Source organism: Tribolium castaneum, chromosome 6 (assembly GCF_031307605.1).
Source record: "Tribolium castaneum strain GA2 chromosome 6, icTriCast1.1, whole genome shotgun sequence".
Lineage (NCBI taxonomy): Eukaryota > Metazoa > Arthropoda > Insecta > Coleoptera > Tenebrionidae > Tribolium > Tribolium castaneum.
Genome location: NC_087399.1, coordinates 2,669,160 through 2,695,783, shown reverse-complemented (window position 1 = coordinate 2,695,783; position 26,624 = coordinate 2,669,160). Strand labels below are relative to the sequence as shown.

The window sequence follows — 26,624 nt, the reverse complement described above, 5'->3', positions numbered from 1 at the left end:
GGGTCCATGCATACTATAAATAGGACGCCTAAACATGCCACAAAATTTTAACTAAGACCAAAAACTCAAAACCGGTTTGAGTTTGATTCGAGTGACGATTGGCAATTCTGTGCCACATTCCGCCAGATTTTGGCGCCTTTGCTTTCATAGTTTTTCATTTTCCTGTTAGTTTTCCGAGTGTTAGTGAGCACTGTACCTTCAAAATTAACACTCGGTGTAGCAAAAAGCGAAAATTATCACCCACATTTGCCTGGACTTGCCCTAACTTTCAATTCGCCAAACTTGAAAAAGCGAGGTTAAGTGTTACTGTGTGTTTTACATTTTTCAAAATTATACGATGGTTAAAAGCGAGACACGCGTCAATTTGCCTTGGTAAGCCCAATTCTTTACATTGTAACCACAATTAACTCGTTTTACGCAAAAGGGTCGAAAAATACCGCCCCAGCAGTCTGGACGACTTGGTGTCTCACGACGATATTATCAAGACAAGTAAGCACAACTAGTGCCCAAACCGTTGTTCATTATTTTTTTCAGTCGGTAAATTTATTAGGGAGGACCAGGTCCCCCACTTGTTGTTCTATGGCCCCCCTGGAACGGGCAAAACTAGCACTATTCTGGCTTGCGCCCGCCAGCTTTACACCCCGGCCCAGTTTTCCTCAATGGTAAATTTATTTACGAGAATTGAACGATTTTAAAATAATTTCTAAAGGTTTTGGAATTGAATGCCTCTGATGACCGGGGCATTGGTATTGTAAGGGGACAAATTCTCACGTTTGCGAGCACACGCACAATTTTCAAGTCAGGCTTCAAGCTGATTATTTTGGACGAAGCGGACGCAATGACCATGGACGCCCAAAACGCCCTCAGGAGAAGTAAGTAGGGTTAGGTTGTTAATGTTTGTATGGAAGTTGCTAATAGCACCTTACTACTTAATTACCATTTACCATTTACAAAGTGCAGTACAAGGTGCTAATCCATGAGTGATATGTGTACAAGGGGTAATTATAAAACATTCAACTACTGATACCGCTTTATTGACAATTGCTCAAAAGTTCTTCACACACTTAAATAACAAGACATTAATTTGTCATGACTTGCGAAATAAGCTTAATTATTGATTTTTTTATTTATCACCAGCCAACTCAGCTTGGTAATTAATGAGAGTGTACAAATCTATCGGACTTTTATCGTCACTGGCACAGCTTTTATCCGCATGGCAAGAGTCTGAAATATTATTACTATTATTTTGTATTAAAGTTAATAAAATTACCTTGACTGCAACAAATCCCGTCGAAAGCGCACCGCCCTGTGTTTTTCCTGCAGGGGGCGCTGCCGGCAATGCAGGGCTCGCGTTCGTGGAAAAAGCCCTCACGTTGGCAACGCAGCGTCTCGGGGGTTCCCACAAGACACCCGAAAGGTCCGCAGCAAATGCTGGGGCCGAAACATTGCCCGCTTTGGCCGGGACCGCAACTCACACACTGGCAAATTATTTTTTGTTTTATTTACCAAAAAAAAATTCTTACCGGTTTGACGGCGTTTTCACTTATGGCAAACTTGCTCCGTTTGCCGCCGCGAGGACAGTTGGTAATGAGACATCCTGAAACTAAAGATTCGCTCAAAACGAGTAAAATGATCGAAGTGATGATTGTGGACATTGTGGCGGTTTGTGGTGCAGTGGTTGGTTGTGTTGGGGCTTCGCTTTTATATTGTGCTTGTGGATGTGTTTTTGTGTGCACTGCGAATTTTAAAAAGCACTCAAGAGATTTTGTTTTGTTATGGTGATTGGTGGCTTCTAATATGCGTTTCTTATAAGGTGATTTTTGTGAAATGCATTGGTAATAAGGTGCGAGTATGTCGGATTCGGAGGAGGAAAGTGTCGGGAGACAATTGAAAATTGTTGTTGTGGGGGAGCCCAGTGTTGGAAAGGTTTGTCCAGTTTTTATGAGTTAGCTTATTTTTTGGAATTAATTGTAGACAAGCATAATTAGGAGATTCTGTTATGATGATTTTACAAGACAGTATAATCAAACGGTTGGTGCGGATTTTTATATTCGGCGAATTTCGCTACCAGGTCGTCAGGAAATCACTGTGAGGATCACTGATGTTGGTGGTAATGAATTTAGAGGACATATGCTAGGAAATTATCTATTCAATTCAAATGTACGTAGTATTTTTTCTATCGAAATTGTAAATAAAAAGGAGAGTTTGCTAAAAGTATATCAACTGTTGAATAATTTTTGAAGTGTTTTTTAGTTAAATTGAGTAGTAATATTATTTTTTATCTTCGTAACTTTTGCTGTCCCGTCCGTTATTGCAAACATATAAAGCCGGTTCGCTATTGTTTCTAGTAATTTCTAGTGAGAAATTTGTCAGAACAGACAAATATAGGTTAGAAACTCGAAAGTTTTTAAAATCTGTTAATTATTCACTTAAATTAAATCTGTGAAGTTATGAAACTGGTCCAAAAACAGGGTATTAAGACTAATAATTTGTTTTAATAAAAATTTGAATTTCGCGTGGAGGGAGAAAAGTTTCCCATGGTATTGCGTTAAAATTTTTCGAACTTGGAATTTTGAGCACTGGTAGGTGAAAAACGTTTAGCAGGAGTTAGATAAAGAACAAGTATGGTAGGTAGAAAAAGGAAAAATGGAAAATTACCGAGAAAACATTTTTTACTGTTATCTTCAATGTTCTTTTTAAAACGCCTCGGCAAAGTTGCTCGATTTTTGCGTGGCATTTTATAATTGCTTGTTTTACATCAACATTTAGTATTGCTCGTTTCTTTATAGACTTTTAGCTGCTTATTTTTAAAATTTCAGTTTGAAATTACAATTTTCCTTTCTGCGCTTGTGCCAAGTGTCAAATTTTGACAATAATGAATTAGTACTGCCAATCGGTATACTAAAAAAACTAGGCATGGCGTACCAACCTAACAACTTCACAGCTGGTTGTTATCCATGTGAAAATACAGTATGTTGTTCTTATTTCTTACGTCGTTAAACAAGGCCAAGAAATTTTAATTTCTACTGTCTAATTTTGATATTGTTGAAGTCTTTAATAATTAAACCGGTCTGAATAAATTTTTCAGGTATTTTGACACACAAAATTTTTTTGTTCCATCCGTTATGTGTAAACGAAAAATAAAATCAAAAGTTTCAACAAGTTCCACCTTTTATTAATGCCTTTTAAATTGTCAGAATTTTATAAAGACTGTTTTTAAACAGTAAAATGTGAAGTCATTTTATGTCCCGTCCGTAATAACTTTGTTTTTTTTTTCTTGATCATGTTTCAACTTTCTCTAATCGTAGGTTGCAAACAGTTTGATTGGTGTTAAGTTCTTTTAAAGGAAAATTTATTTCCACTGATACTGTGTTCATAAAAACTGAAAATAAAATCTAATAATTTGTGCAAAGTGCCTCGTTTTTCACGAAATACTTTATCTCTACATGGATGTTAATTTTTCCAGAATTCTCCTACGATACCTTATGATTGAAATTAATTAATTAATAAACCCCTATTTTGGCTGAAAATATTACTTAAGCATCATAAAATTTTGCTTAATTAATATTTTTATTTACGTAATTTTATTTACAAAAAATTGTAGTTCTTGAAATGTAATAAAAATATTTTAGCGAACTCTCCCTGTATTAGGCAATCGTTTGTTCATTCATTGAGTTAGTTTTTTTTATTGACTACATGAAAAACAAAAAAATTGTTATAAACGTTTTATTTAATGTATTAACTGACCGAAGTATTGACCAGTCTTTGGTAATGGAAAAGATCGAAGAAATTGCAAGGCTAGATACGTTTAATCAATGCAAAAGAAACACGTATTGAAACTGTGAAAACATCATTTTCATGTTACATAAGTAATGTGCCACAAATGAATAATTAATAATCCTGGAATTTAAAAAAAAAACGATAATTGTATTGTAAAGGAACTCAAGCTTATGATAAATTCATAATTTGCGTAATTTTCACCTAAATGTGCCATTCTTTTTCCAGTTGATAGTTTTAGTGTACGACATAACAAACTCGGTAAGTTTCGACTGCCTGTCCATGTGGATAGACGCCATCCGGCGAGCGGTTGAAAACCCCCCAATTTGTGCAATTGTCGGAAATAAATGTAACCCCCCACTTGTGTGTTTCCCACTTTGAGTGCTAACTTTTAGGCGACTTGGAGCACCAAAGAGCGGTGCGTTTGGACAAAACTAAACACTTTGTCCAAGACTATCGCCTGTCTAATTTCCTCGTGTCTGCGAAAACGGGAGAATCTGTTAGTAGCCAATTGCCATTAACCCGCCTAATCATTAACTCCAGGTCAACGCGAGTTTAATGGACTTGATCACTAAACATTTCGGTATTCCTTTGACCCGCATTGAGAAAGAGCACCAGGAATCAATCGTCAAAGCCGAGCTAATCCCAGCTACGGCCGAGCAAATGACAGCTGTTCCCACAACGAACTCGTCAGTCTGTTGCTTGCAATAGAAGCTTCCATGTTTTTACGTTTTAATAAATAAATTTTCAAACTGGATTTGTTCAATTTATTGTTTGTGTATTGTTGCAAGTGTTAGTTGCGGTTTTGTTTCTTTCAGTCATCGAGAAGTACACGGAAAACGTGCGCTTTTGCATAATTTGCAATTACTTGAGTAAGATTATTCCGGCCCTACAGTCACGCTGTACGAGGTTTAGGTTCGCCCCACTGGCCCCCGAACAGATTCTGCCACGGTTGAGTTATGTCATCGATGAGGAGAAGTAGTTTTTGCGCTTGTTGTTACAACAATACAGCTTGGGTTTCAAGGGTTAAGGTGACAGACGATGGCAAACAAGCGCTTCTCACTTTGGCAAACGGCGACATGCGGAAAGTGTTAAATGTGCTCCAGAGCACGTGGTTGGCTTATCAAAACGTGACGGAGGATAACGTCTACACGTGCGTGGGACACCCTTTGAAAAACGATATTGAAAGTATTGTCAAATGGCTACTTAACCAGGACTTCCAAACTGCCTTTAAAAGTGTAGTACAAAAGTTTGTGGGGCAATTTTTACGCTTGATTTTTAGATATTAAGGAACTGAAGGGGGTTAAAGGCTTGGCTTTGAATGATATCATTACGGAAGTCCACCGTTACGTTCATAGAAGTGAGTTTGGCGCTTGGTCGCTTGATTTTATCGAGTTGTTTCAGTTGAATTTCCGCTTGAGATCATGTTGTCGCTGTTAAATCAACTGGCGGAGATTGAATATCGTCTAGTCCAAGGGGCCAACGAAAACATACAACTCACTGCTCTGATCGCCGCCTTTCACAAGGCCAAAGAAGCGTCTCCTCCCGAAACAGTGTAATTCTCCCGTTCAATAAAACACTAGCTAGATAGTGTACTACTTTATTTCTTAACATTATTAACAGTCTGTAACAGGGAAGTCAACAACGTTTGATTTTGAACATAAAAGCTCCTTGAGCAACCTGAGACTTAGGAAACCTACTCATAAATACAAAATAAATAATGCAGAACGTATCAATACGTTAACTCATCCGAAGAAATTAACCAGGTTGTTGAACCCGCTAGTTATGGAAGAAATGAAGCCCGGCTGCTGGGGATGCGGCACCGGCTGCCGGTGGTAAAACGGTTGTTGCTGTTGCTGCGGCCGATAAAAATTCCCATCCTTCCTCTACAAAATCACAATGGTCAAAAACCCACAACTGGTGCAAAATATACAGTGTTAGTCTTGCGGGAAGGAAAAGTCAACGTTTGAAGAGGGTGCCGCCTCTGGCGAGAGCATAGTGATCGGGGGAGAAGTGACCGGTCTTTTAAAACTTTGCCCAGGCTGAAATACACTATGTACAACAGGTGTGCCACCACCACCACCCATCAATCACCCCCTAACTACCAGCCTCATTCGTACCTTGGCTGCGTGCAGAGTCACGTTCACAAGCGTGGGGTGTTGCTCCACCACCATGACGTCCACCTCTCGGGGCACGTAACCGTCGGCGTAAACCTCGAGTTTGTACACTCCGGGCATGAGGATTCTCCAGAACTCGCCGTATTTCGTCGACTGGAAGCCCACATCGCGAGTTTTTATTTTGAGTGAGGCTTTTTCGACCGGATTGCCGTTTTCGTCCATGACGAACCCGTGGACGCCACGATGGGCTTCGGCGAGGAATTTAATCAGGGACTGGAATTTTATGCGTTTGAAGTGGGTTTTTTGCCGAAAGGAGTTTTACCATGCGATTGTCCTCCCAGTATTTTGGTAGTTCGTTTGCGGGGGGATATTTGCAACAGGAGACTTCGAGAGTCACCTCCATGCAGCCGTACCAGACGTAGTTGAAGTCTTGCATGCCTCCAGTCAGGGGGTACCATTCGGCACCGTTTGTAATTCCCTGGAAGGAATATCACGAAGAAACAATAAATAATAATATTTTTTTGTAAAAAATGTTGAAATACCTAAATAGATAAATAGAAGAGAAATAAAGGATCAGACAACAATGAGACACGAAATAATGAAGAATGAAAATGAAGGTTTAAAAAAGAAAAGATTGCAATACAAACAATTAAAAATGATAAGCAATGGAAGATTATTAAGGAAGTAAGAGGAAAAAGAATGTGCCAAAGAATGATAGAAGAAAAGAAACAATACGTGAGTCAAAAAAAAAAAAATTGTAAACAAAAACTGAAGCAAGAAAACGTGTGGAATTATCTAAATAATTAAGAGGAAGAAGGACAACCGCAACGAAATAAACATTAAAAAAGAAATGACGAAAAAGGTTTAAGAGAAAAAAATTAACACAGTTGGACAGACAGTAAATAATATCTAATTAAAACAAAAAAATGTGAAAACAAAGAAATAGAAATAAAAGAATAGATAAGAAAATTCGAAATAATCAAGAAAGGAAACGCATAAATTATAGAAGATTAAGGATAATATCAACAAAGTTTATGCAAGAATAATCAGTAAGAAAAAAAGAAAAAAATTGTAAGAAGTCACAAATCTAGAGTATACTCTCTCAAAAGAACTGAAAATAAAACTGAAGAATTTAATATTTAATTTTTCACAGCGTAGTAGGAAACGAATTTATTATAAATGGAATGATGGAAAATAATAAATAAATAATGAAACGAAATAAGGAAAGAAAAACAGAAAAGTCATAAAGGAGTGTTGTAAATATAATAAAAAAGGAGAAAAAGTAGTGAATATGTTTGAATTGAAGCAAAATTTCTGTAAAAGTAAAAATGTTGAAACAGTTAAATTTACGGAAGAAACAAAAGGGGAAAAAACAAAGAGACATGAAATAATGAAGAATAAAAATGAAGGTATAAAAAAGAAAAGATTGCAATGAAAACAATAAAAAAGGAAAAGCAATGGAAGAAATTTCTACTAAGGGAGGAAGAGGAAAAAGAATGTGCCAAAAAATGATAGAAGAAAAATGTTTTAAGAGAAACAATACATAAGTCAAAAAAAAAAATGGAAACAAAAACTGAAGCAGGAAAACGTGTAGAATTATCTAAATAATTAAGAGGAAGAAGGACAACCGCAACGAAATAAATAGGAAGGAAGACGAAAGAATAAAAAAGAAATGACGAAAAAGGTTTAAGTGAAAAAAATTAATACAGTTGGACATACAGTAAATAATATCCAATTCAAACAAAAAAATGTGAAAACAAAGTGACAGAAATAAAAGGAATAGATAAGAAAATTCGAAATAATCAAGGAAGGAAACGAATAAATTATAGAAGAATAAGGATAATTTCAACAAAGTTTATGCAAGAATAATCAGTAAAAAAAAGACGACACCGAAACATCAAGAGAAAATAGTAAGAAGTCACAAATCTAGAGTATACTCTCTCAAAAGAGCTGAAAATAGAACTGAAAAATTTAATATTTAATTTTCCACAGCATAGTAGGAAACAGATTTATTTTAAATGGAATGAACGGAAAATATCGAATAAATAAATAAATAAATGAAACGAAATGAGGAAAGAAAAACAGAAAAGCCATAAAAGTTTCTGTAAAAATAAAAAAAATTTAAACAGTTTTTATGGAAACCTGTATACTAAATAAAAAGAAGAAACAAAAGGACAAAAAACGAAGAGAAACGAAACAATGAGGAAGGAAAATAGAGTGGACTCGATTCCAATATAGATTATAGAAAATAAAACACGAAATTAATGAAAAAAAATGAAAATGTCCATTTGTATTTAAAGAAAAGCGTACAAGTAATGATGCATGGAGACAGTTTTGCCTGAATTATCATGACATAAATCTAATGAATTGGAATTTATCAGTGTATTTTCTAGAAATTTTAATGTGCTTTTTGTCGATAGAACTGTATTTATAAAGATAAGCGTAATAAAGACTGGCGAAGACAACTAGAAAAATTCAAAAATAAGAAAACATTATAATTATGCTAGTAATTGTGCAATAATTTTTATGATCGAATGAGAGAGAATTGAAACAATAAAACAAATTTAAAAAATTCTGGCATGGCATCTGATCAAATTCCGAATGTAAAACTATTATAAGAATCTTGGAAATAGAAAAGAAATACGAAAGAAATAAAAACAACAGGAACAAGTTCCGAAAAATTACCCTTCTGAATCCCTGCTGTGACGACCTGCACGCAACTCCGCGACTCATCTTCGCATGATTCGTGGAATAAGTCAGCGCTAAATGTTTGAAAACATCATCGTCTGGTGTAAGAGACGGTGAGGACGCGTAGCTCTGAAACACTTTAATTTCTGTTAATTTTATTATCTCCCAACACCACAAAACCAAATCGTTGCAATCACAACTTACAAGAACACAATGCTGAAGACCTACACAGTCCTTGCAGCATAAATAACTAGTGTAATGATAAAGTAAAAAAGTTCAAGAACAGTTGCATCCAACTTACGTGAATTCGGAGTATTATCGAAGGGATAACTGGCGACTAAAGCGCCACCGTGCAAACTCCCAGACAAAACGAACTGGATTTTGGAAACCCATTCTTTGACCGCTTCTGTCTCTGGCTGCGTTCGTTTATTGTTTTGTTTGAAATAATCGGGGAAATTGCGGTTCAAGTCAAAACCGCGCGCGTTGTAACGACCTTGACCACCGTCACAGGCGCCCTCTTTGGCCACCTCGAAGCCGTCGGGGTTCATGGAGGGCATGATGTGGATTCTGGTGTTGTCCATCAGCCAGCGGATGTAAGGGTCCGTGTGGTAGTTGGTCACCAGGTGCTACCCAAGCAGAAAAAATATTATATATTATCCGTTCACGATTGTTTTAAATTCTCAGCAGGCGTAGATATATTTTTGTTAGGTTGGCCTCAGGTCCTGTCAGGTGCTGTCTTTATGACGTTGCCTTGTCAAAAATTTGCTGTGTTGTCAGTTCTGCTGCTTATTAATTTAAAATGTCGAAAATAATTTCTGTTGATAAGAAAGTGTATATCAAAAGATGCTTTGAAGGATGCAAAAAAATAGACCCGACTTTATTAACTAATGATAATGAGTAGAATAACAATAAAAACGTATTCAATTATTTATTTAAAAAACGAAGCAAACTGACAACAGTCCTTGGTTGTCATCAATTATAACCCAAAATAAATTTCTTATGACAACTCACAGTACTGCCAAATAAAATGTCAGATTTTCATAGATAGTCCGAATTTAAAACAATCGTGAACGGTGTATATAATATATACCGGGTTCGTCAAGTTTTACACTCAGGCACTTTACACCCCTTAGAAGTGAGAAAAAAAAATGAAATAAATATATTCCACTGCACTGATATGGAATCTTGCTAGGAAAAAAATTATTTTTTCTATTGATTTATTTGTCCAATAAAAAAGAAAAAAACCATTTGACCAAAAAATCACATTAGCTGTTTTTTACACCAATGGATCGGAAATACGAAATAAAATTATTCTGCAAAAATTTGACTTGAAAAAAATCGTTAGAATTGGATTAAAAGCCATTTTGATATTATTCATCGGAAATTTCAATATAATTTATGAGGGACAAGATTGAGTAGTGATAAATTTCCGCTACAAAAGAACCCACTACCTACCCCAATAACAGTAATGACTGCAGAAATTTTACAACTAGCGGCACGGTCCCATGGGCGGTTTTAAAGCCAGGACCGGAATAAGCACACTAACGTGTTAAAATGTTTTTATTAAAAAATTACATCAGAAGTTCAAATTGATGACTATTTTGGTCTAAGCACAAAGGAATTCTTCGTTTACAATTCGCATGAACCCTTGCCGTAAGATTTAAAGATTAACATTCCATTTAGAGTAAACAGATAAAATAAATGGTAATCCGGGCCTGGAAAATTCTTACCAGCTGCCTCAACCTTCAGACCCAACAATGATCGCGTGCCAGTTTTACGACAAATGCAATATATTTTTGAAAACCACCACCCTGATGGAGACCTTTTGTGGAAGTGATTTGCAATTTTACCAAAATTCATGGGAAAAAAAGCTGCCCCAATATCAAAACAGAAAGTAAAAATCAACGACACATTTTCTCAAAAATTTAATTAGGCACTTCGATGCACTACCTCAAAATACACCTATGGACAAAAGATCGTTAACATTAGACTATAGTTAACTAAGCGAAAGTGAAAAAACACACCATACAGTAATCATTTTAAAAATTGGTCAAATCATTCTTCTATACAATAAAATCACATACGATTTTTTTTTAAATTGTAGATAAATTACAAAGAGGTGAAAAGTGCCTGAGTGTAAAACTTGACGAACCCGGTATTTCCCCTCAAGGGAGAAAAAAATTCTTACATGAATCAGATGTAGCATAAGTTCCCTGCTCACGGCTTCGTTTCCGTGCATATTTGCAACATACTTAACGTCGGGTTTTCCAATCATGTGTTCATAAGGGGAGGCTGAGACTACCATCACCCACAAATCTCTCCCTGAAACATAAAAGAACGGAAATAAAGATTTGTGGCTATTCAGATCACCCAGGTGGTCGAAAAATTTGTACACCTATGCAGTAACACGAAGTGTTACTTTTTCGTGAAACACGAACCTTGCACCGACTTTCCAATCGAGTACAGCGCAGTCAACGAGGGATATCTGGACGTTGTCGCTCTGAGAAACTTAGTCATTTGGTCGTAATTATGGTACTCGTAGGCGATATTGTAGGGCTCGCTTTGTTCTGGTAAATTGTAGGGCGAGGGCGCGACTTGATAATTCCTCTGCTCGATGGGAGCATTGCCCACTGTTATCTTGGACATTAGTTTCGCCTCATTCGGCTTGTCCTCGGATGCGGGGAGTTCCCCTTGGGCTGACGTCCACGATATCAACCCCAACAGGACCCATGGTATCAGATTCATAATTCTGGAAAAAAATTATCACAATTTCTGTGTCGCGCAGTGTAGTTATTTATGGTACGCCACTGGATGAAACTAGGCTACGAGGCGACCATCGCGCGTGTCTGTGACCGTCCTGGGTCAAGGCCCTTCGATCAGCTGATGTCCCATCAACCCACGCACGGTCACCGGATCCAGTTTCAGCCGAATTCAGACTGAGTTACCGTTAGTTCCAGTTTTTAAAAATACGTAATAACTTTATGAAACGTTGAAATTTGAAAAAATAGCTGAGTTGGCGACGGAAATGTTTGGGGGATTCCCAGGTTTAGCAAAACAAAGTCAAGTTTATAATTAGAGATAAATTCCACCAACTTGTCCGTGCATCTCTTTCATTGTTTGTTTTTTGTACCAGTGGTTTTTCACGCTTTCTTTGATAATCGTTACTCACATGGAAAGTTGGTTTGCTGCTAACATTAAAGAAAGGTGTCACAAAAAGCAATGAGCAGCCTCGATTTTGTGTTTCCGCTCGCACTTCCGTTATAATAGTTTAATTGTGTTTGAAGAATACCAAAATTTTGGGTTTGAAAAATTGGGTCACAGATCAAATAAATACGTTTGTTGCTTTATTTTTCTTTTACAGCAAATTTCGGAATATTTGTGCTAATTTACTAATCAAAAAATTGCCACAAAGGTCGTGTTTTTCAATAAAATCTTTGCAATAATGTTTATCTCAAATTCGATTATTTAAGAACCTACTTTTTTCGCTTGATAGTTGCTAATGGGAATACCGAAACTATCGTAATTGTGTAATACGTCTAAAGAATAATGTTAATGTATTCTCCGATTCTTTTCACTAGGGATTTTTTTCCGTTGAGGGAATGATTCAGTTAATTTACATAATTTTGTTACACCTAACAGTGAATACAGACTTGGTATAGTCCCGTTAAAACCATTTGAATAAGAAACCATTTGCGATATTATGATTATTCCAAATCTGACTGTTAAATTAGAGAGTAGGGAAAACCAAATGTTATGAATTATACAGGTATTAGGTATTGAGAAACCAGTTCAACAAACACCAATGATGAACCAGTTGACGTGAAAACCTTCAGCAAGTTTTTTGCATTTGTTTGCGAGTTCCGAAATTATTATGTTAATTTATTTTGTAATAACAACACTAGAGCGCAACCAGAAATCACCACTTTTCTTTATCTTTTCCCTTTTCAATTTTAGAACAACTATCAGTGCTGTCCTTTACATCCTAGTTAACGTATTAATTGCATTAAACAATTTACGCTGTAGGTGTAGGTAATTATTGTGATAATTATGGTGGAAAAAGTAATTGTCTGTAACTACACACAGTGAATGAAAAGTGTCTTGCATTCGCAACTTTTTTAATTACAATGCAGAATAAACCAAAAGAAGGCATACGTTTTTTTTATTTAGAAAGGAGGAAAATTACTTAAAAAAAATAAAACTAAATTTAAATGTTCCACAGTTATTTAGCACAAACGTAACTCCAGGCTACGGAGGACTATAAGTTAGGAGACGAAACGAGATACAAAATCCCAGGATTTTCTGAACTCATAAAAAGTAAAAAAAATCGTTTTAAATTAATTTAAAGTCAACCAATTCACTAATTACTAGGAAAAAATGAAGAAATATATTGAGATTTGCACTGTTCACAGATAGAAAAACTGACGAGTTATTCAAAACATATTCATATATATTCAAAGGCGTCTCAGCCTATATTTTTGCAAACGCTGCGAATACGGTTGAAGATACGAAAAAAGTGTAAGGAACAAAGTTGTAAAGAATTAAATTTTCTACAAAAAAGTCCGCGACACCATATTTCTATCTTCAAGGGTTTAGGTATAAATTAACTTTCCAACACTTGATCTCCGGCAAAATGAAGCAAATCCGTTACTTCAGCGTCTTTGAAAGTCTTTAGGGCCTAAATCGTTGAAGATAAAGATATAGTCTCGCGGACTTTTTTGTAGGAAATTTAATTCTCTACAACTTTATCCTTAAGTTTTTTCTTGTATCTATAACGGTATTCGCAGCGTTTTGAAAAATATTTGAAAAGGTTTGAAATTTTTTTAAATATAGTTTACGATAAAATTTTTGCCTTGTTACTAAGGATTTTGCTTGTATTTTTTCGTTTGGTGTGTTAACCGTTATGCAAATACAACCATTTTTCCAAATTAATTGCTCTGAAAACTAGACGCTCTCTGGCGACATTAACGGAACTATTGAGGACAGGAACGTTTTATTAGTACGTGGTTCCGTATCCTAACTCATACATCCGTACACCAAGCTGAAGTAGGATAAAAATTGCTAAAAACATTTTCTTGTGGTACACGTGACTGAGAAAAGTTTAGTTACATTTTTTATGCAATAATAATCGTAATTCTTCGTGAAATAAGAAAAAAATTCTTACTTTAATTAATCTTCTGCGGAAAAAACAACGGGAACAGCGTAAAATTGCACACCACACGCGCCCGCAGGCAGTATTATTACGAATGCAATTGCAGAACTCATGACTAATTTTTTACTAATTTCGCCTTGCAATAATAACCCTCACGCCCCGATGATTATCATCCATGTTACAATTTTCCACAAATCGAAATCATGCCATTTTCAAACTTTCTTCCTAAAGCATTGTATTAAGTAAATAATAATAAACGACCGTACCCACTATTAAAGTGAAATGAAAATAACAGAAAAAGAAACTGTTCCATCTAACACACACAAATGAGACATTTTCCCCGTCCGAATTTTTATTGTCATTGCAGTACAGAGGTCTAGGCTACTTTTCTAGGTCTATGGCAAGTCAATACGGAAATTGCGCCAGCACTTACATTTGCTCCTTGTGTCATAAATCCACCAATTGATTTTTCTCCGTCCAGGCCACACTACCACAAAACGCGAAACACCGAACCAAAGTGAACGAGCCTTACACCTGCAAGGCAGGCACTGGACAGTCCCCTCTACATGCGCATCTCGCGCTTTTCTAGGGCACACTCTTGCTCTATGAACTTGAAAAACGAAAAATTCCAACAAAGACACAAGTTTCATTCGACCACATCCTTGTTAAAAAATTCATTCCTTCATATTATCCCATCTCTTCTAAACCAAAGAATGTTAACGGTAACGTTTCACCAGCGGCGCGACGAGTCCTAATTAGGGTAAAAACGGTCCCAGAACTGCATTCGCTCCCAATCCGGGTTCTTACCCATCTTGAGCTCTCGCCCAATGTCGAGAAAAAAATCACAGTCGGGCGTCACCGGCGTCCAGAGCACGTCCACCAGCTCGGTTTTAACCGGCGTCGGGTGCCCGGTTTTTGCGAAATTCGTCCACAACTTGACGAAACGTCTGATGGAAATTTCCTCAATGCTGCCTTTTTTGAGGCGAGGTGAGGCGAACGATTTGAACAAGTAGGAAACATCATCACCGTGACAAACACCACTCAATTGATTTTTGGGGAACGCACGTCTAATGCAATGACCTGACGTGCAGCACTTGTAGGAAAAAAACAAGCAAAGGAAGGAACAAACGGGGCATTTTGTGGTACACAAGGTTTTGATCAAATTAATGCTAGTCTCAAGTGACATGCGGTAGAGAAAAATCGGCGCTTTGTTGGCCGTTTTCATGTAGGCGATCTGTCGGTGAATCCCATGGACGAAGTTATTGTCAGTCTTGAGTGTGACCATTTGGTCGCCATTCCGCGAAATTTCTCCCTCACCGAAGTAAAATTTCCGTACTTTGAGGGCCAACTCTTGCGTTTTTTTCAAATCGTACGGAATTTCCTTCCCGAAATCGACTTCCGGCCGCGTTTTGAAAAGCCTAACTGCCAGCTGGTACAAAATCCCTTCACTACTCGTGTACCCGATGATTAAAGGGACACTGTTGAAGCTGCCCTTGCGTAAAATCTCGATCGGTGGTTCCGGGAGAAACGCCGGTTCGTCCGATGGTTTCTCCACCACTGGGCCGAACACAGCCACTTGATCAGGGGCCATAGCTTCGCAATTTTTGATCTGAAACTGTGCCCTTACTATTTTTTTCGCCGACAATTTTTGCAAAAACCCCAAAAGTTTTTCCTCGCTAGGGTCATTAAAACGTAAGAATTGGGCAACAGTTTTTGCGTTTCTGGAACCGCAGGCCCAGTAGTTCAAGGGTGAGCCGCTCTGGGCGATGGCTTTGTGGAAAAGTCCCTTACTTAAGGGCGACAAGCATAGGTAATTGACGGCAGCCGAGCCGGCGCTTTCGCCGAAAATGGTCACATTTTTCGGGTCGCCTTTGAAGTGTGCGATGTTCCTTTGGACCCATTTCAGGGCCAGGACCATGTCTTTCATGCCTGCGTTGCCCGGGACGCCCAGGGAGGGGTCCTCCAGGCACAGGAAGCCCAGTATTCCGAGTCTGTAGTTGATTGAGACCAGGACTATGTCTTCGGACATGAGGTAGTCAGGCCCGAAGACCGCCCTGGTGTTGCTGCCCATGAGGAAAGCGCCGCCGTGTATCCACACCATGACCGGTCGCAACGTACTGTAATTTTTCGTGAATACGTTTAGGTTCAGACAGTTGTTTTCGCAACCTACGTAGAACTGGAAAAACATGTGAGGTGAAGGGCACGCTGGGCCTTCTTTGGTGGCGTTTCGTATACCTTGCCATGGGCGTTTGGGGACCGGGGCTTTGAAGCGCAGCGGCCCGATCGGGGGTTCGGCGTAGGGGATTCCCAAGAAACTGTGGAACGTTTCTCCGAGGTAGGTTTTTGATTTTTTGCCGCGCAGTGTGCCTTCTTCGATAGTCACGAGTAATTTTGGCATTGTTTTTGTTTTATTTATTTTTTTTTATTTTTAATTTAACCGAAACTACATTTTTGAATTTGAATTGTCAGTCGTGACAATTTTGACGTTCCAAAAATCATTTTTTCGGTCACCTATTTCTCATTCGTTTTGTGCGTTTGAAAACTGTAGTTCAGATGCTAATCGGAGACGACGTTTTTATTTTTATGCTAATTTTTGTCGTTTGAAAAGGTGAGATTAAGACGAACAATAGCCAACCTAAATTTTAATTCGTTGCTCTTGTGAAGTACCAGTAAAAGGCGTGGTACCAGACTATTTTTTGTGACAGCAATCACCGATTGGTATTCACTTTTACACGTTTGTTACACATAAATGACTGTTATAGAAAGTATTATTTGAATTGTAAATATTCAAAGTGTCCCAGTGAGTTGGTAAAGTCTGTTACGGGTTTTTAAATATTGGTAATTTTTTTTTCTGAAAAGTTATAACTCAAACGTATGTTTTTTTAAATGCAAGACCCTATTTTTTGCATTTTTCGACGTAGTGATGACTAAGTTAAACTTTTGTTGCTCGATTTTGCTTAGTTTTTAAAGTACTAGTTTGAATTTTTGACTAAAACTCGCTCTTTTTTAAGAAAAAAATCTTTCACGCAGCCATTCCTTGATTACGGACGGGACATAATTCCGGCAACTTTTATTTTTAAAATGACTTATCTTTAAAAAAAAATAGTAATAGTTAAAGTGATGATATTTATTTACACATCCATAAACCACTGTATTGTACGATTAACAATTTAAATGCATGCCGCCAACTTTCCCAAAATTGTCATAAATAATTGATTACGGACGGGACACATGTACCTATTTTTAATAGTAAAACGTGAGTCTAAAATAGGTAAAAAAATCTGCGAATACTTTCAAAAGGACAAAATTATGTTAGAGGTGCTAGCTTTTTTATTCATAATAGAAATATTGTGGATGAAATAGTGAGATTACGGACGGGACACAAAAAATATGCTAAGTGACAATTTTATTATAACAGGAATGTTTTAACAAACATAAGAAACCACTAACAATTATCAAAAAGAGAACATAGTTCTTGTGAAATTGAATTTGATAAACATTTAACAATTAATGTTTTGTAGTAGCATTATTATTATTTTCTTTGAACGAACTTTGTTCCAAACTAAATTTTTAAATGAACGCAAAAAAATTAAAGAGTTTGTTAAAAGATGAATAACTCAAAAAAATTATATTATTTATTTATTTATTTTATTTTTTCTTTTTGTTTGTAAAAGATTATTAAATTGTTTAAGAAAAATAAAGTTTCAAATATATGGAGTTAATATTTCGATATTTTTTTTAGCAACAATGTACATTATTTAATCACCATTGTTGCTAAAATAGTAATCCTTAGCAACTCCACCACATTTGTTAGAGCTAGGGATTTGAATATATGCCATAAATATTAAAATTTGGATTATCTGACAAACAATGGCCTAAGCATAACATTAAAGTCATTATTAGCAGAAAACTGCACGTTTAGCCCACTGGACAATAGTTAATAATTTTTTTAATGTTTAAATTAGTTATTAATTTATTATTATTTTTTGAGTAGGTAATCAGTAAAAGACACTTAACTGTTAATGTTAACATTAATGTTAACGTTGAAACATTTTTTCTATTTGTTTTAATACGTGCTGAAAATATTAATTGTGTCCTTATGCCGAAATTTTTATTTTTGCAAAAATTGGTAGAATATTATATTCCGATATTTTCCCTATGTCGGAAAATCTCGTGCAACTATTATTATAATGTTTATGATGAGACCAACATTACGTGATGTTGAAATATTATTCAGAGGTTTTTTGTGACTTTCAATTAAGGGCACATTTATAGCAACAGCTGTGTTATTGTAGTGGCAATACTGGCACTTAGCGGTTTCTTCAGAACAATCTAATTTTAATTCGTCATGCCATACTCTCGACTCAAAAAAAAATTAAAACGGTGTATTAGTTATTGACAAAAAACATGTAGTTAAAACCCATAGTTTAATTTAACCGATAAAAAGGTTGAATCGCAACTTTCACTAAAAACTGTCAAATGGGGGCAAACATGTACCGTATCAATTAGCACAATTACCAAATTTTCACGGTCAGTTCATCCATTTCCCAAAAAAAGATAAAAAACCTCATTATTATGATTATTTCCTGCACTCAGGAACGGAAACAAAATGACAATAACGTGTTTTATCATTGTTGGAAAATTCGATTTTGATTACAATCACAGCACAAAGTCGTGATAATGATTGTAAACATCAAGTGGAATTTTTTTTATTCACTCAATTAATAAATATTTTCAAAATTTAAAATACGTTTGCGCATTTCGCATTGTCCCCCCTTCCTATTCCATTTGCCCCTCCACCTGGCATCCAGTGGAGGGTGTGAAATTGAAAAAGAGCGCGAGGGCTCCATTATTGATCGTCGGCAGTTAGGTGCTACACCCACCGCAGGGGAAATCTTTGTTTTGTCCATCATCAGGCACTTTCGAAACGTTTGATGCTGCTAACAACGGTGACATTATGAAAACAGTAGCGGTCTGATAATTGTGTTGTGTTGTGTCTTGCTTTTATCAGCCAACAATGTCAGGTAAGCATGCGTTCCACTATTGTTGTTTTTCACAATTGTTCCGGTTAATAACTTGACTCGTTTCGTTATGCAACAGCCGTTATTTAAATGTGCTGTACGAATTAAGCGCGAGATAGGCATCTAAACGAAGGCATTTCCTACTTAATAACGCTGTGCTAGCTATGACTGGAAATCTTAGAGGTATTTATCATTGTTATTACAAAACGAGATAACGCTATTGACAACGAGAGCTGCGGAGGTGTGTTTACGGGAAATTGGCAAATAATTACGTGTTCTAACAGCTAAAACAAAAATATGTAAATTCCGTATCTAGAACGCACTTAACAATTTTTACGAGCAAATTAGTCAAATAACGAGCCATAAACCGGCAAGGAATTTAATTGATTGTTTCTTCACGTCGTTAACGCATAATTGAGAGATGTGCAAATAATGGGATCAACGAAAATCAAAAACAGAACTTATTTTTTTAGTACAATGGAGTGTTATACTAAAAAATGAAAATTTTTATACGGATAGCCAACAACAAAATAGGCGACCCATATTTTTTTATTTTAATCAAAGCTCAATCGTTTTGGAGAAAAATAATTGAAAAGGTAAAAATTCCTGGCATGACGTCAGCAATGTTCCTTTTTGAATCAGCCAGTCACAGAACTTGAGATAGAAAACTGGGCCAACAAAGATAGCTTGAAAGACGTACGTTTTTTCTTAATTTCTGCCTCTGTTGTCTTACATACGACTTCAGATGTGCTGCAGGAGCAGTCATTTGACCAAAACACAAACTCCTGCAAAATATTAGCACACAACACAGTCACAATCGACAACGCACGGTTTTGACATTTGGATTTGACGTTTACCTACCCAAACGTAGGTCGTAGCGTTAATTGTATGCAGCGAAAGACTGACGAATCATTAGTCGAGACATTGCTTACGTCACAGCGCGAATTTTCTATTATTCGGAAATAAAATTAACTAGACGCCCTCTGGTGATGACTTTTGAATTATGTCGAAAACAGTAAAGAAATTTTCGTAATGCCACATTTAACTGATATTTAATAAATTGTTCAACAATTTTGCGTGTATAGTGTTAATTACTTACAATAGAAAGAATTACTTTAAAAGTGCGTACTAGCGTTGACTTTGGTTCTGTAGTTTTTCGTGGTATGAAGTGTTTATTGTTGGAACTTGAAAGTGGATAAAAAGTGAAAAATATTTAAATTTTGATTACAAAGTGTTATCAAACAGTTGTCTAATTAAAGATTATAAGTAATGGATCACAGCGAACACAAAGTTTGGCTCAAGAAACCAATAAATTAGTGAAGTGTTATGAATTTTAGGTTAGAATTTTCCACTGAAAAAATCATGAAATGCTGCGGTAAATCTACAAAACTACAATAAAGATTAACAACTGCTGATACATTTAAACGTAAATTATGCCAAAAGGTAGGCTTTTCAATGTCTTTGTAATAATTTTCCAATAAAGAAAGTGAACCAAACAGTCATTCGTTATTCGTGTTTTCCTCGTCATCTCTTATTTGTTAACATAAGTTTCTTGCATCAAAGATGCAATAATCATTTCGCATAGGCAATGTAATAATTGTGAAGCCCCAAAATTCATACAACGCTCAAAATATCCGAATAAACATTTTCCCGCCATTTATGGTTACTGTTTTCGACCTAGCTCAGTGGCGCCCCCAACGGTAATTTTACTTCCGAATTACTAAAAAAGTACCGATTTAAAAAAACTCGGACCGATATTACTAGACATCATTTTGTGTCTACTTTCAGAATCTGCAATTTCCAAAAACTTTTACTTTCGAGTGTAACACTCCATTGCGTCACGAACACAGGATGTTTTAATTAACTAACTTGTTTGAATTCATTTTTATGTAATTGTTATTTTATCTAGATAGGAGCGACCGCGACTACATCGGCTTTGCCACCCTGCCGGACCAAGTCCACCGCAAGTCGGTGAAGCGCGGTTTCGACTTCACCCTTATGGTGGTGGGCGAGTCTGGCTTGGGCAAATCCACTCTGATTAACAGTCTGTTCCTGGATGACCTCTACAAAAATCGCAAAATCCCCGATGTCAGCGAACGCATCCAGAAAACGACTTCCATCGAGAAAAAAACGATGGAAATCGAGGAACGCGGAGTGAAACTCCGCCTGACCGTAATCGACACACCTGGCTTCGGAGACGCTGTTAACTGTGAAGACAGCTGGAAAGTGTGCACAAACTACATTGACGATCAATTCAGACAATACTTCACCGACGAAAGCGGGCTAAATAGGCGGAATATCCAGGATAATCGGGTCCATTGCTGTCTCTACTTTGTCCCGCCTTGGGGACACAGTCTGAGGCAGATGGACCTGGAGCTGATGAAGCGGCTGCACCAGAAAGTCAATATCGTGGTGGTCATCGCCAAGGCCGACTGCCTCACCAGCTCAGAGATCGCCAAGCTCAAGCAGAATATTATCAACGATATTAGAGAGCACGAAATTCAGGTAACCGTACGAAAAAACTACTGTTTATTCACCTTTTATTTACATATTTGTGCGTGTTTTGGGTAAACTGTGCTGTTAATACAGGATTTTCTGAATTCAAAAAATAGTCTCGGCGAAAAAAAATGAGCACAACTTTTGTTTTGCAAGAATAAAACGTTAGTTTCAGTTGATTTTACTTTTTGAGCATATTTGCTTAAGTTGATAAGTTCGCCATCACCCCAATTTGATAGCATCTTATCTGTTACTGAAAAAACAATATTTTTCGCGAAATTACAGATGTACGAATTCCCCGAATGCGACAGCGACGAAGACGAAGAATTCAAGCAACAAGACCGGGAACTGAAAGCGAGTGTTCCCTTTGCTGTTGTTGGCAGTAACACGATTTTAGAAGTGGCTGGTAGGAAAGTCAGGGGGCGCCAATATCCATGGGGAGTGGTCGATGGTAAAAAAACACCAAAAAAATAAACCATTGAATTTACCAAAAAAAAATTTTAGTCGAAAACCCGAAACACAGCGATTTTATTAAGTTAAGAACGATGCTAATCTCCACGCACATGCAAGATCTCAAAGATGTCACCGAAGATGTTCACTATGAGAATTTCCGAGCACAATGTATCTCGCAAATTTCGCAACACGCCCGGGAAAGGGGGAAGTTGAAGAGGGACTCAGCCCCCTACGACTCGGATTGCTCAGAAACCGACCGGTTGCTGCTCCAAAAGGACCAAGAAGTAATCATCACATTTGTAATCAATTTTTTTTAATAAACTGTTCATTATTGCAGATCCGGCGAATGCAAGAAATGCTGAACCAGATGCAAGAGAAACTCAAAGGCAACGCTTAAGCAGCAGTATTAACTTCAATCAATTAGACGCGCTATAGTTGATGTTTTACCTACCAAAGACTTAATTTAATTTCACGTTTTTCCATATTTATATTGGATTTATGTTATTTTATATGTTATTTGAATAAATATTTATTAGAACGAGACGTGTTTCATTGGTAACATTTTATTTTGAAAAGGTGAAGCCTGGACTAGCCGTGTGAACCCGGCACGGCTGTCCGTGTGAATGCTCCTTTAGCGTATTTTGACGTTTCTGACTCATCAATCAAATATGGCGTCTGGTAGATAGCACATCTGTCATTTCAAAAATTAAAGTGTTAATTTCGTCGTCATCGCTTGTAAACAGCAAAGTGTGACCATGTTTCCGTCAATATAAAACGTACTCGGTGCTAAAACACTTGAAAAAATGGTCGAAATCGACTTCATCCAAAAAGAATACCCTTTACACTGGTTGGTGTGGCAGAACGACTATAAACAGTTGGATATTTTACTGAAAAAGAAAGAGGTAACGAATTGCTTTATTTGGTGCGTTAGCTAGACTTGAATGCCACTGCAGGACGATAAAGAAAAGTTGGACAATCGAGGGCGAACCCCGCTAATGCTAGCCGTCACCTTGGGCCATTTAGAGTCAGCTCGTTCGTTATTGAATAACGAAGCCAACGTAAACTGTGAAAATGCAGATGGCTGGACTGGTAATCGGATTAAGATAAGCCTTCCCGAATTTCCGACACGGTTTTTTTGCAGTTGTACAAGAGGCAGTGGCCACGGGTGACCCGGAACTGTTACATATGGTTTTAGAACGGCGCGATTTTCAACGATATTCGAACCGCATGGCTGGCATTCCAGAACTGCTCCAGAAACTCAAAGAAGCGCCAGATTTTTACGTGGAAATGAAGTGGGAGTTCACTAGTTGGGGTAACAAACCCAAAAACACTAACACGTTTAGAGTGGAATTTTTCCAGTGCCTCTGGTCTCACGAATGTGCCCCAGCGACACTTACAAAGTCTTCAAACAAGGCTCTAATGTCCGGATAGACACCACTTTGCTAGGCTTTGACCACACGAGCTGGCAGAGGGGCAACAGAAGCTACGTGTTCCAAGGCCACAGTGAGTAATTAATTAGTTCGGTCTGCGTTAACTAAATTGGACAGTCTTACAAATGTGCTCGCCAATACGGGGCCAACGGAGCTATGTTTATAAGCTGAACGGAACGGGTAACTCGTAGCAAGCTTGAGGTAGCAGTTGTTGATTATATACAAGTTTGTAACTAGTCAGAAAAAAAAATTATAATGACCGCTGGATCGTAGAAAAAATAGTGTATGCAGCTCGCTTTGATGATAATTGTAATAATTAGGTGATGGGGCAACAATGATGGAAATCGACCATGACATCCAACAGGTCTATTGTGAGGAGATGAAGGCGCCTGACGAGGCTCTTGGCGTTTTAATCCCAACCGAAGAATCGGTCTCTCAAAGACTGACAACCCCCATAGTCACGACATACGTGGACACGGACAAGATCAGTTTCGAGAGGCAACTTAAAATCTCTATTTAATTTCTTTAATAATTGTACGATGCAGGAATAAAGCGGGCATGTGGGGCTGGAGATCTGATAAAAGTGAAGCGGTGAACGGGCACGAGTGTAAAGTCTTCAGTGCGTCGAACGTGGAACTGGTGACGAAAACACGAACCGAACATTTAACCGAAAGCGATAAAGCCCGAAGTAGAAATAATAAAACACCACTACAGAATTTTCTAGGCATTGCGGAAGTTGAAGAGAATCAAGCAGCCGCAGCCCTTCAAAACGAATACACAAAGTCCAGTAATCCGTGTAATATAACACCCGAGGAGTATTTCGACTCGGCGGTGAATTTACAAAATCGAGACATTGGCCGACCTAAAGAAATTAGCGTTAAAGTGCAGAAATTCAAAGCGAATTTATGGCTGTGTGAGCAATACCCCCTATCGCTGCCCGAACAGATTCTTCCAATTGTCGATCTAATGGCCATTTCTAGCTCGCATTTCGCCAAATTGAAGGACTTTATACAGATGCAGCTGCCGTCGGGTTTCCCCGTCAAAATCGGTAAGATTACTTTTGTTAAAAAAATCTGATTTTTTTGCTTTTCGTTGCAGAAATCCCCCTCTTTCACGTGCTAAACGCGAGGATAACATTCGGCAACATTTTCGGTATAGACGCGGAAGTGGCGCACGTCCACCGGATACAGGAAGAGGACAGATTAACGTGTGTTTTAGACGAGTGTATTTTCCAATGTCCCTCAGGATATTCTCAGATTGGTAATGGTAATGCACGGGTCATTATTTTGTTTTTTTTTTATTTCGTTTGATTTTACTCGCTTCATATCATCATTTCAATTTTAAATGATTCGACACTAATTTCGGAAAAATTCCAGCTGCGTCCGACGGCCGCAGACAGTTCAGTATGGAAGAGGAAGACGATTTGTTACAATTTGCAATTCAGCAGAGTTTAATTGATGCCGGGACGGAAAAGGAAGAGGTGATTTTACGAATTGTTTGTCGTTTTGTTAACTCAGTTACAGGTGGACATTTGGGAGGCCTTGAAAGCCCAGAAACCGTCGCGACCTGCGACTCCAAACCTCGTAGGTGAGGAGGAAAGGCAGTTGCAAAGGTACTTATTAATAACAAAATTGTCAAAAAATTGTTTAGTGGTTTAATCAATTATCTCCGCTTTTTGCTTAACTAGCTGCAAGTAAGACACTTTGTTGTAGAGCTATTCAGGCCAGTTTAGAGCTTTATCAAAAGAGTACAGATAGCAGTGAGACTAACGCGGCCGCTGATCCTGACATAGATTCGGACCTGCACATGGCTCTCATGCTGTCAGAGCAGGAACGCCGAAAGCAGGAAGAGCAAAGATTGCAAGAGGAAAAAATCCTTGAGGAAATACTACAATTGTCTCTGACGGAGAAATAATTAGGGCCAAAATATACATTTTTAACGAAATTTTTTCATACCTCATTCGTAGCAATAGCTTTGGGATGATAACAAAGCTCGTTCTTTTGACTTAATCATTGTAACTTTATATTCCAAATCAATGCTCCGGGTTATACTTAATCACAGTTTCGGTTATTTGATCGTTCCTATTATTTATTATGATGTTCAGAGTTTTATTTATAACGTACCATGTAACAGGTGCTTAAGTGACACAGTAAATCAATTTTGTTTGTTAACGATATGTACATAATCTTTAATAAAATGTTTCTTCCAATAAAATGATTTATTCTTATAAAATCAACTTGAAAAAGCCGCTAATCTCTATTATATTATCACAATATACTCAATTAAAACCGACTATTTGGTACACAGTGTTATGTATGAGAAGTGAGATGTGAATTATTGCGTAAATTATAAAATAAGGACACCTCAAGACGCCGGAAACTAATCACTCGGCGGCTGTGGCCGTGGTGTCTTGACTGTGTGTGGACTCACGACCTAGCGAGCTTCCAGGCGACTCTGAGTTTTCGTTGATCAGTCTCTGCCGTTCTCTGTACATTGACACTCTGATATTTTCCAACTGGTGGTAGCGGCACAGCTTCAAAAGTGCGAACACGGACAGCCCCACCCACGTGGCAAAGGAGCCCCAAACGCCAAACTGTGCAGTCCCCAACTCGATGTAAAAATTGGTGGTGTTAATACCGTCCTGTTTATCAATCGCTTGACCAGCTGCTAATTCGCACCTGAAACGAGCGATTAGTGGCTCCTAAGCACGATGTGTTCGGCTTACGAGGGGAATCGTTGGGTCATGTTCTGGCACCACACCATGAACCCCAAAGTAATCATCAAAGCTGCGATTATGGTCATGCCGCACAAAATAATGCCTGTGAGGACGTCAAAGAACGCGGACAAAAAACTGCTATCGGTGCCTTTGTACAAGAACAGCGACAAGCTGGAAAGATATTAGTGAGCTGGTTGAAGACTTGGGGCTTCGCCTACCGATAGATTTGCACGATTGAGACTAAACATAACAACACGCCTACAAAAATCGTGTAGTTGCAGTAGCACTGCGAAGCCCAGTCGACTTTCAACTGGCCGTCGGCCTCCTGCCACACGCCGGTCGAAAACAACAAGCAATGACCCCTGGAACGAGATATTGTAGTTTTGGCAACAAAGGAGCCACTAACCTGAATTCATCCTGGTGCAAACTCATAGGAACAACTATGCATAACGATAAGATAAAAGCTATCACATAACCGGCGATTTGGCTAAGCAATACGATATTACTTAAAGCCATCACTTTTTGTTGCGCTTTTACGCCTTAAAAAACATTAAAATTTGACGTTTGTTATTTTGGTGACTGACAACCAGAGGCGCCAACCTCATCAATCAACACTCAAACTGTTGTAAAGAGAAAATAAAAGGGGCGTTAAGTAGCCGCATGTCTCGTCAGGTAATGAATAAATTCGTAACAGGTGAATAAATAATTCGTTCGTTTAGTGCGTCTAACATTTAAATTCGTGACTGGTTTTGAATGGTCAGGTTGGCTGAACTTAAC

The 26,624-nt window shown here is 37.7% G+C and overlaps 7 protein-coding genes across 18 annotated transcripts; 3 read left to right on the top strand and 4 right to left on the bottom strand.

Moving 5' to 3' along the window:
- The first annotated feature begins 73 nt into the window (after positions 1 to 73).
- Septin4 (Septin 4) lies at positions 74 to 22,239 on the top strand. Of its 4 annotated transcripts, none has more exons than XM_015982872.2 (8): positions 74 to 372; positions 425 to 489; positions 535 to 662; positions 710 to 872; positions 20,662 to 21,257; positions 21,534 to 21,699; positions 21,753 to 21,985; positions 22,039 to 22,239. In XM_015982872.2, exons 1-8 carry the CDS (start codon positions 338 to 340, stop codon positions 22,096 to 22,098), a joined length of 1,446 nt encoding a protein of 481 aa, XP_015838358.1. In that variant the 5' UTR covers positions 74 to 337; the 3' UTR covers positions 22,099 to 22,239. The 4 variants fall into 4 exon arrangements, with proteins under 4 accessions (XP_015838358.1, XP_008197181.2, XP_008197182.1 ...); XM_008198959.3 differs by lacking the exons at positions 20,662 to 21,257; positions 21,534 to 21,699; positions 21,753 to 21,985; positions 22,039 to 22,239 and adding exons at positions 4,596 to 4,755; positions 4,802 to 5,013; positions 5,060 to 5,137; positions 5,182 to 5,367 and having other exon boundaries at positions 75 to 372; XM_008198960.3 differs by lacking the exons at positions 74 to 372; positions 425 to 489; positions 535 to 662; positions 710 to 872 and adding an exon at positions 18,178 to 18,755.
- On the top strand, positions 872 to 4,547 carry LOC103314077 (ras-related protein Rab-28-like). The gene is made up of 6 exons (XM_008198958.3): positions 872 to 998; positions 1,814 to 1,926; positions 1,975 to 2,160; positions 4,006 to 4,126; positions 4,173 to 4,276; positions 4,321 to 4,547. Exons 2-6 carry the CDS (start codon positions 1,852 to 1,854, stop codon positions 4,486 to 4,488), a joined length of 654 nt encoding a protein of 217 aa, XP_008197180.2. The 5' UTR covers positions 872 to 998; positions 1,814 to 1,851; the 3' UTR covers positions 4,489 to 4,547.
- IT (oxytocin/vasopressin-like peptide) lies at positions 1,020 to 1,673 on the bottom strand. The gene is given in 3 exon segments (NM_001085362.1): positions 1,020 to 1,224; positions 1,271 to 1,478; positions 1,524 to 1,673. Coding segments are annotated over 3 exon segments (441 nt in total). The 5' UTR covers positions 1,656 to 1,673; the 3' UTR covers positions 1,020 to 1,123.
- Positions 5,362 to 14,301, bottom strand: LOC103314076 (carboxypeptidase M). Of its 5 annotated transcripts, none has more exons than XR_010334526.1 (10): positions 14,165 to 14,301; positions 11,021 to 11,331; positions 10,771 to 10,904; positions 8,884 to 9,208; positions 8,787 to 8,816; positions 8,580 to 8,719; positions 6,217 to 6,372; positions 5,898 to 6,167; positions 5,711 to 5,829; positions 5,525 to 5,663 (listed from the first exon to the last, which is right to left on the bottom strand). XR_010334526.1 is itself a non-coding variant. In XM_015982871.2 (10 exons), exons 2-9 carry the CDS (start codon positions 11,325 to 11,327, stop codon positions 5,715 to 5,717), a joined length of 1,467 nt encoding a protein of 488 aa, XP_015838357.1. In that variant the 5' UTR covers positions 11,328 to 11,331; positions 14,165 to 14,301; the 3' UTR covers positions 5,525 to 5,663; positions 5,711 to 5,714. The 5 variants fall into 5 exon arrangements, 4 of the variants coding, with proteins under 4 accessions (XP_015838354.1, XP_015838355.1, XP_008197178.1 ...); XM_015982871.2 differs by having other exon boundaries at positions 5,711 to 5,819; XM_015982868.2 differs by lacking the exon at positions 5,711 to 5,829 and having other exon boundaries at positions 5,362 to 5,663.
- Positions 14,483 to 16,218, bottom strand: LOC655790 (esterase B1). Of its 4 annotated transcripts, none has more exons than XM_064357252.1 (2): positions 15,967 to 16,109; positions 14,483 to 15,907 (listed from the first exon to the last, which is right to left on the bottom strand). In XM_064357252.1, exon 2 carries the CDS (start codon positions 15,830 to 15,832, stop codon positions 14,483 to 14,485), a length of 1,350 nt encoding a protein of 449 aa, XP_064213322.1. In that variant the 5' UTR covers positions 15,833 to 15,907; positions 15,967 to 16,109. The 4 variants fall into 4 exon arrangements, with proteins under 4 accessions (XP_064213322.1, XP_064213320.1, XP_064213321.1 ...); XM_064357250.1 differs by having other exon boundaries at positions 14,483 to 15,848; positions 15,898 to 16,095; XM_064357251.1 differs by having other exon boundaries at positions 14,483 to 15,848; positions 15,902 to 16,024.
- Positions 22,240 to 22,348: 109 nt separating the features above from the next.
- Positions 22,349 to 25,345, top strand: LOC655956 (uncharacterized protein). 2 transcript variants are annotated; one of them, XM_008198962.3, is made up of 10 exons: positions 22,349 to 22,603; positions 22,655 to 22,790; positions 22,843 to 23,013; positions 23,061 to 23,204; positions 23,452 to 23,629; positions 23,677 to 24,179; positions 24,230 to 24,391; positions 24,508 to 24,611; positions 24,655 to 24,743; positions 24,844 to 25,345. In XM_008198962.3, exons 1-10 carry the CDS (start codon positions 22,505 to 22,507, stop codon positions 25,043 to 25,045), a joined length of 1,788 nt encoding a protein of 595 aa, XP_008197184.1. In that variant the 5' UTR covers positions 22,349 to 22,504; the 3' UTR covers positions 25,046 to 25,345. The 2 variants fall into 2 exon arrangements, with proteins under 2 accessions (XP_008197184.1, XP_008197183.1); XM_008198961.3 differs by having other exon boundaries at positions 24,230 to 24,397.
- LOC656033 (uncharacterized protein) lies at positions 25,331 to 26,444 on the bottom strand. The gene is made up of 4 exons (XM_962588.5): positions 26,254 to 26,444; positions 26,066 to 26,209; positions 25,857 to 26,018; positions 25,331 to 25,809 (listed from the first exon to the last, which is right to left on the bottom strand). The coding sequence occupies exons 1-4, from the start codon at positions 26,361 to 26,363 to the stop codon at positions 25,515 to 25,517; spliced, it is 711 nt and encodes a 236-aa protein (XP_967681.1). The 5' UTR covers positions 26,364 to 26,444; the 3' UTR covers positions 25,331 to 25,514.
- Positions 26,445 to 26,624: the final 180 nt, after the last annotated feature.

Bases quoted from the DNA above. Each gene is read 5' to 3' on its own strand.
- LOC656033 (XM_962588.5), bottom strand. From the start codon at position 26,363: ATGGCTTTAAGTAATATCGTATTGCTTAGCCAAATCGCCGGTTATGTG. The intron at 26,019-26,065 runs GTAGGCGAAGCC...ATATCTTTCCAG, and splicing joins TCAATCGTGCAAATCTATCG to CTTGTCGCTGTTCTTGTACA. The intron at 25,810-25,856 runs GTAAGCCGAACA...CGCTCGTTTCAG, and splicing joins ATGACCCAACGATTCCCCTC to GTGCGAATTAGCAGCTGGTC.
- LOC103314077 (XM_008198958.3), top strand. From the start codon at position 1,852: ATGTCGGATTCGGAGGAGGAAAGTGTCGGGAGACAATTGAAAATTGTT. The intron at 1,927-1,974 runs GTTTGTCCAGTT...AATTAATTGTAG, and splicing joins GGGAGCCCAGTGTTGGAAAG to ACAAGCATAATTAGGAGATT. The intron at 4,277-4,320 runs GTTAGTAGCCAA...CATTAACTCCAG, and splicing joins CTGCGAAAACGGGAGAATCT to GTCAACGCGAGTTTAATGGA.
- LOC655790 (XM_015982866.2), bottom strand. From the start codon at position 16,129: ATGCCAAAATTACTCGTGACTATCGAAGAAGGCACACTGCGCGGCAAA.
- LOC655956 (XM_008198961.3), top strand. From the start codon at position 22,505: ATGGTCGAAATCGACTTCATCCAAAAAGAATACCCTTTACACTGGTTG. The intron at 23,014-23,060 runs GTAACAAACCCA...GAATTTTTCCAG, and splicing joins GTGGGAGTTCACTAGTTGGG to TGCCTCTGGTCTCACGAATG. The intron at 23,630-23,676 runs GCAACTTAAAAT...TGTACGATGCAG, and splicing joins GACAAGATCAGTTTCGAGAG to GAATAAAGCGGGCATGTGGG.
- Septin4 (XM_015982872.2), top strand. From the start codon at position 338: ATGGTTAAAAGCGAGACACGCGTCAATTTGCCTTG. The intron at 490-534 runs GTAAGCACAACT...TATTTTTTTCAG, and splicing joins CGACGATATTATCAAGACAA to TCGGTAAATTTATTAGGGAG. The intron at 21,258-21,533 runs GTAACCGTACGA...GCGAAATTACAG, and splicing joins TTAGAGAGCACGAAATTCAG to ATGTACGAATTCCCCGAATG.
- LOC103314076 (XM_015982868.2), bottom strand. From the start codon at position 11,327: ATGAATCTGATACCATGGGTCCTGTTGGGGTTGATATCGTGGACGTCA. The intron at 10,905-11,020 runs GTTCGTGTTTCA...TTTATGTTTCAG, and splicing joins GATTGGAAAGTCGGTGCAAG to GGAGAGATTTGTGGGTGATG. The intron at 5,664-5,897 runs GTACGAATGAGG...GTGATTTTGTAG, and splicing joins TGACTCTGCACGCAGCCAAG to AGGAAGGATGGGAATTTTTA.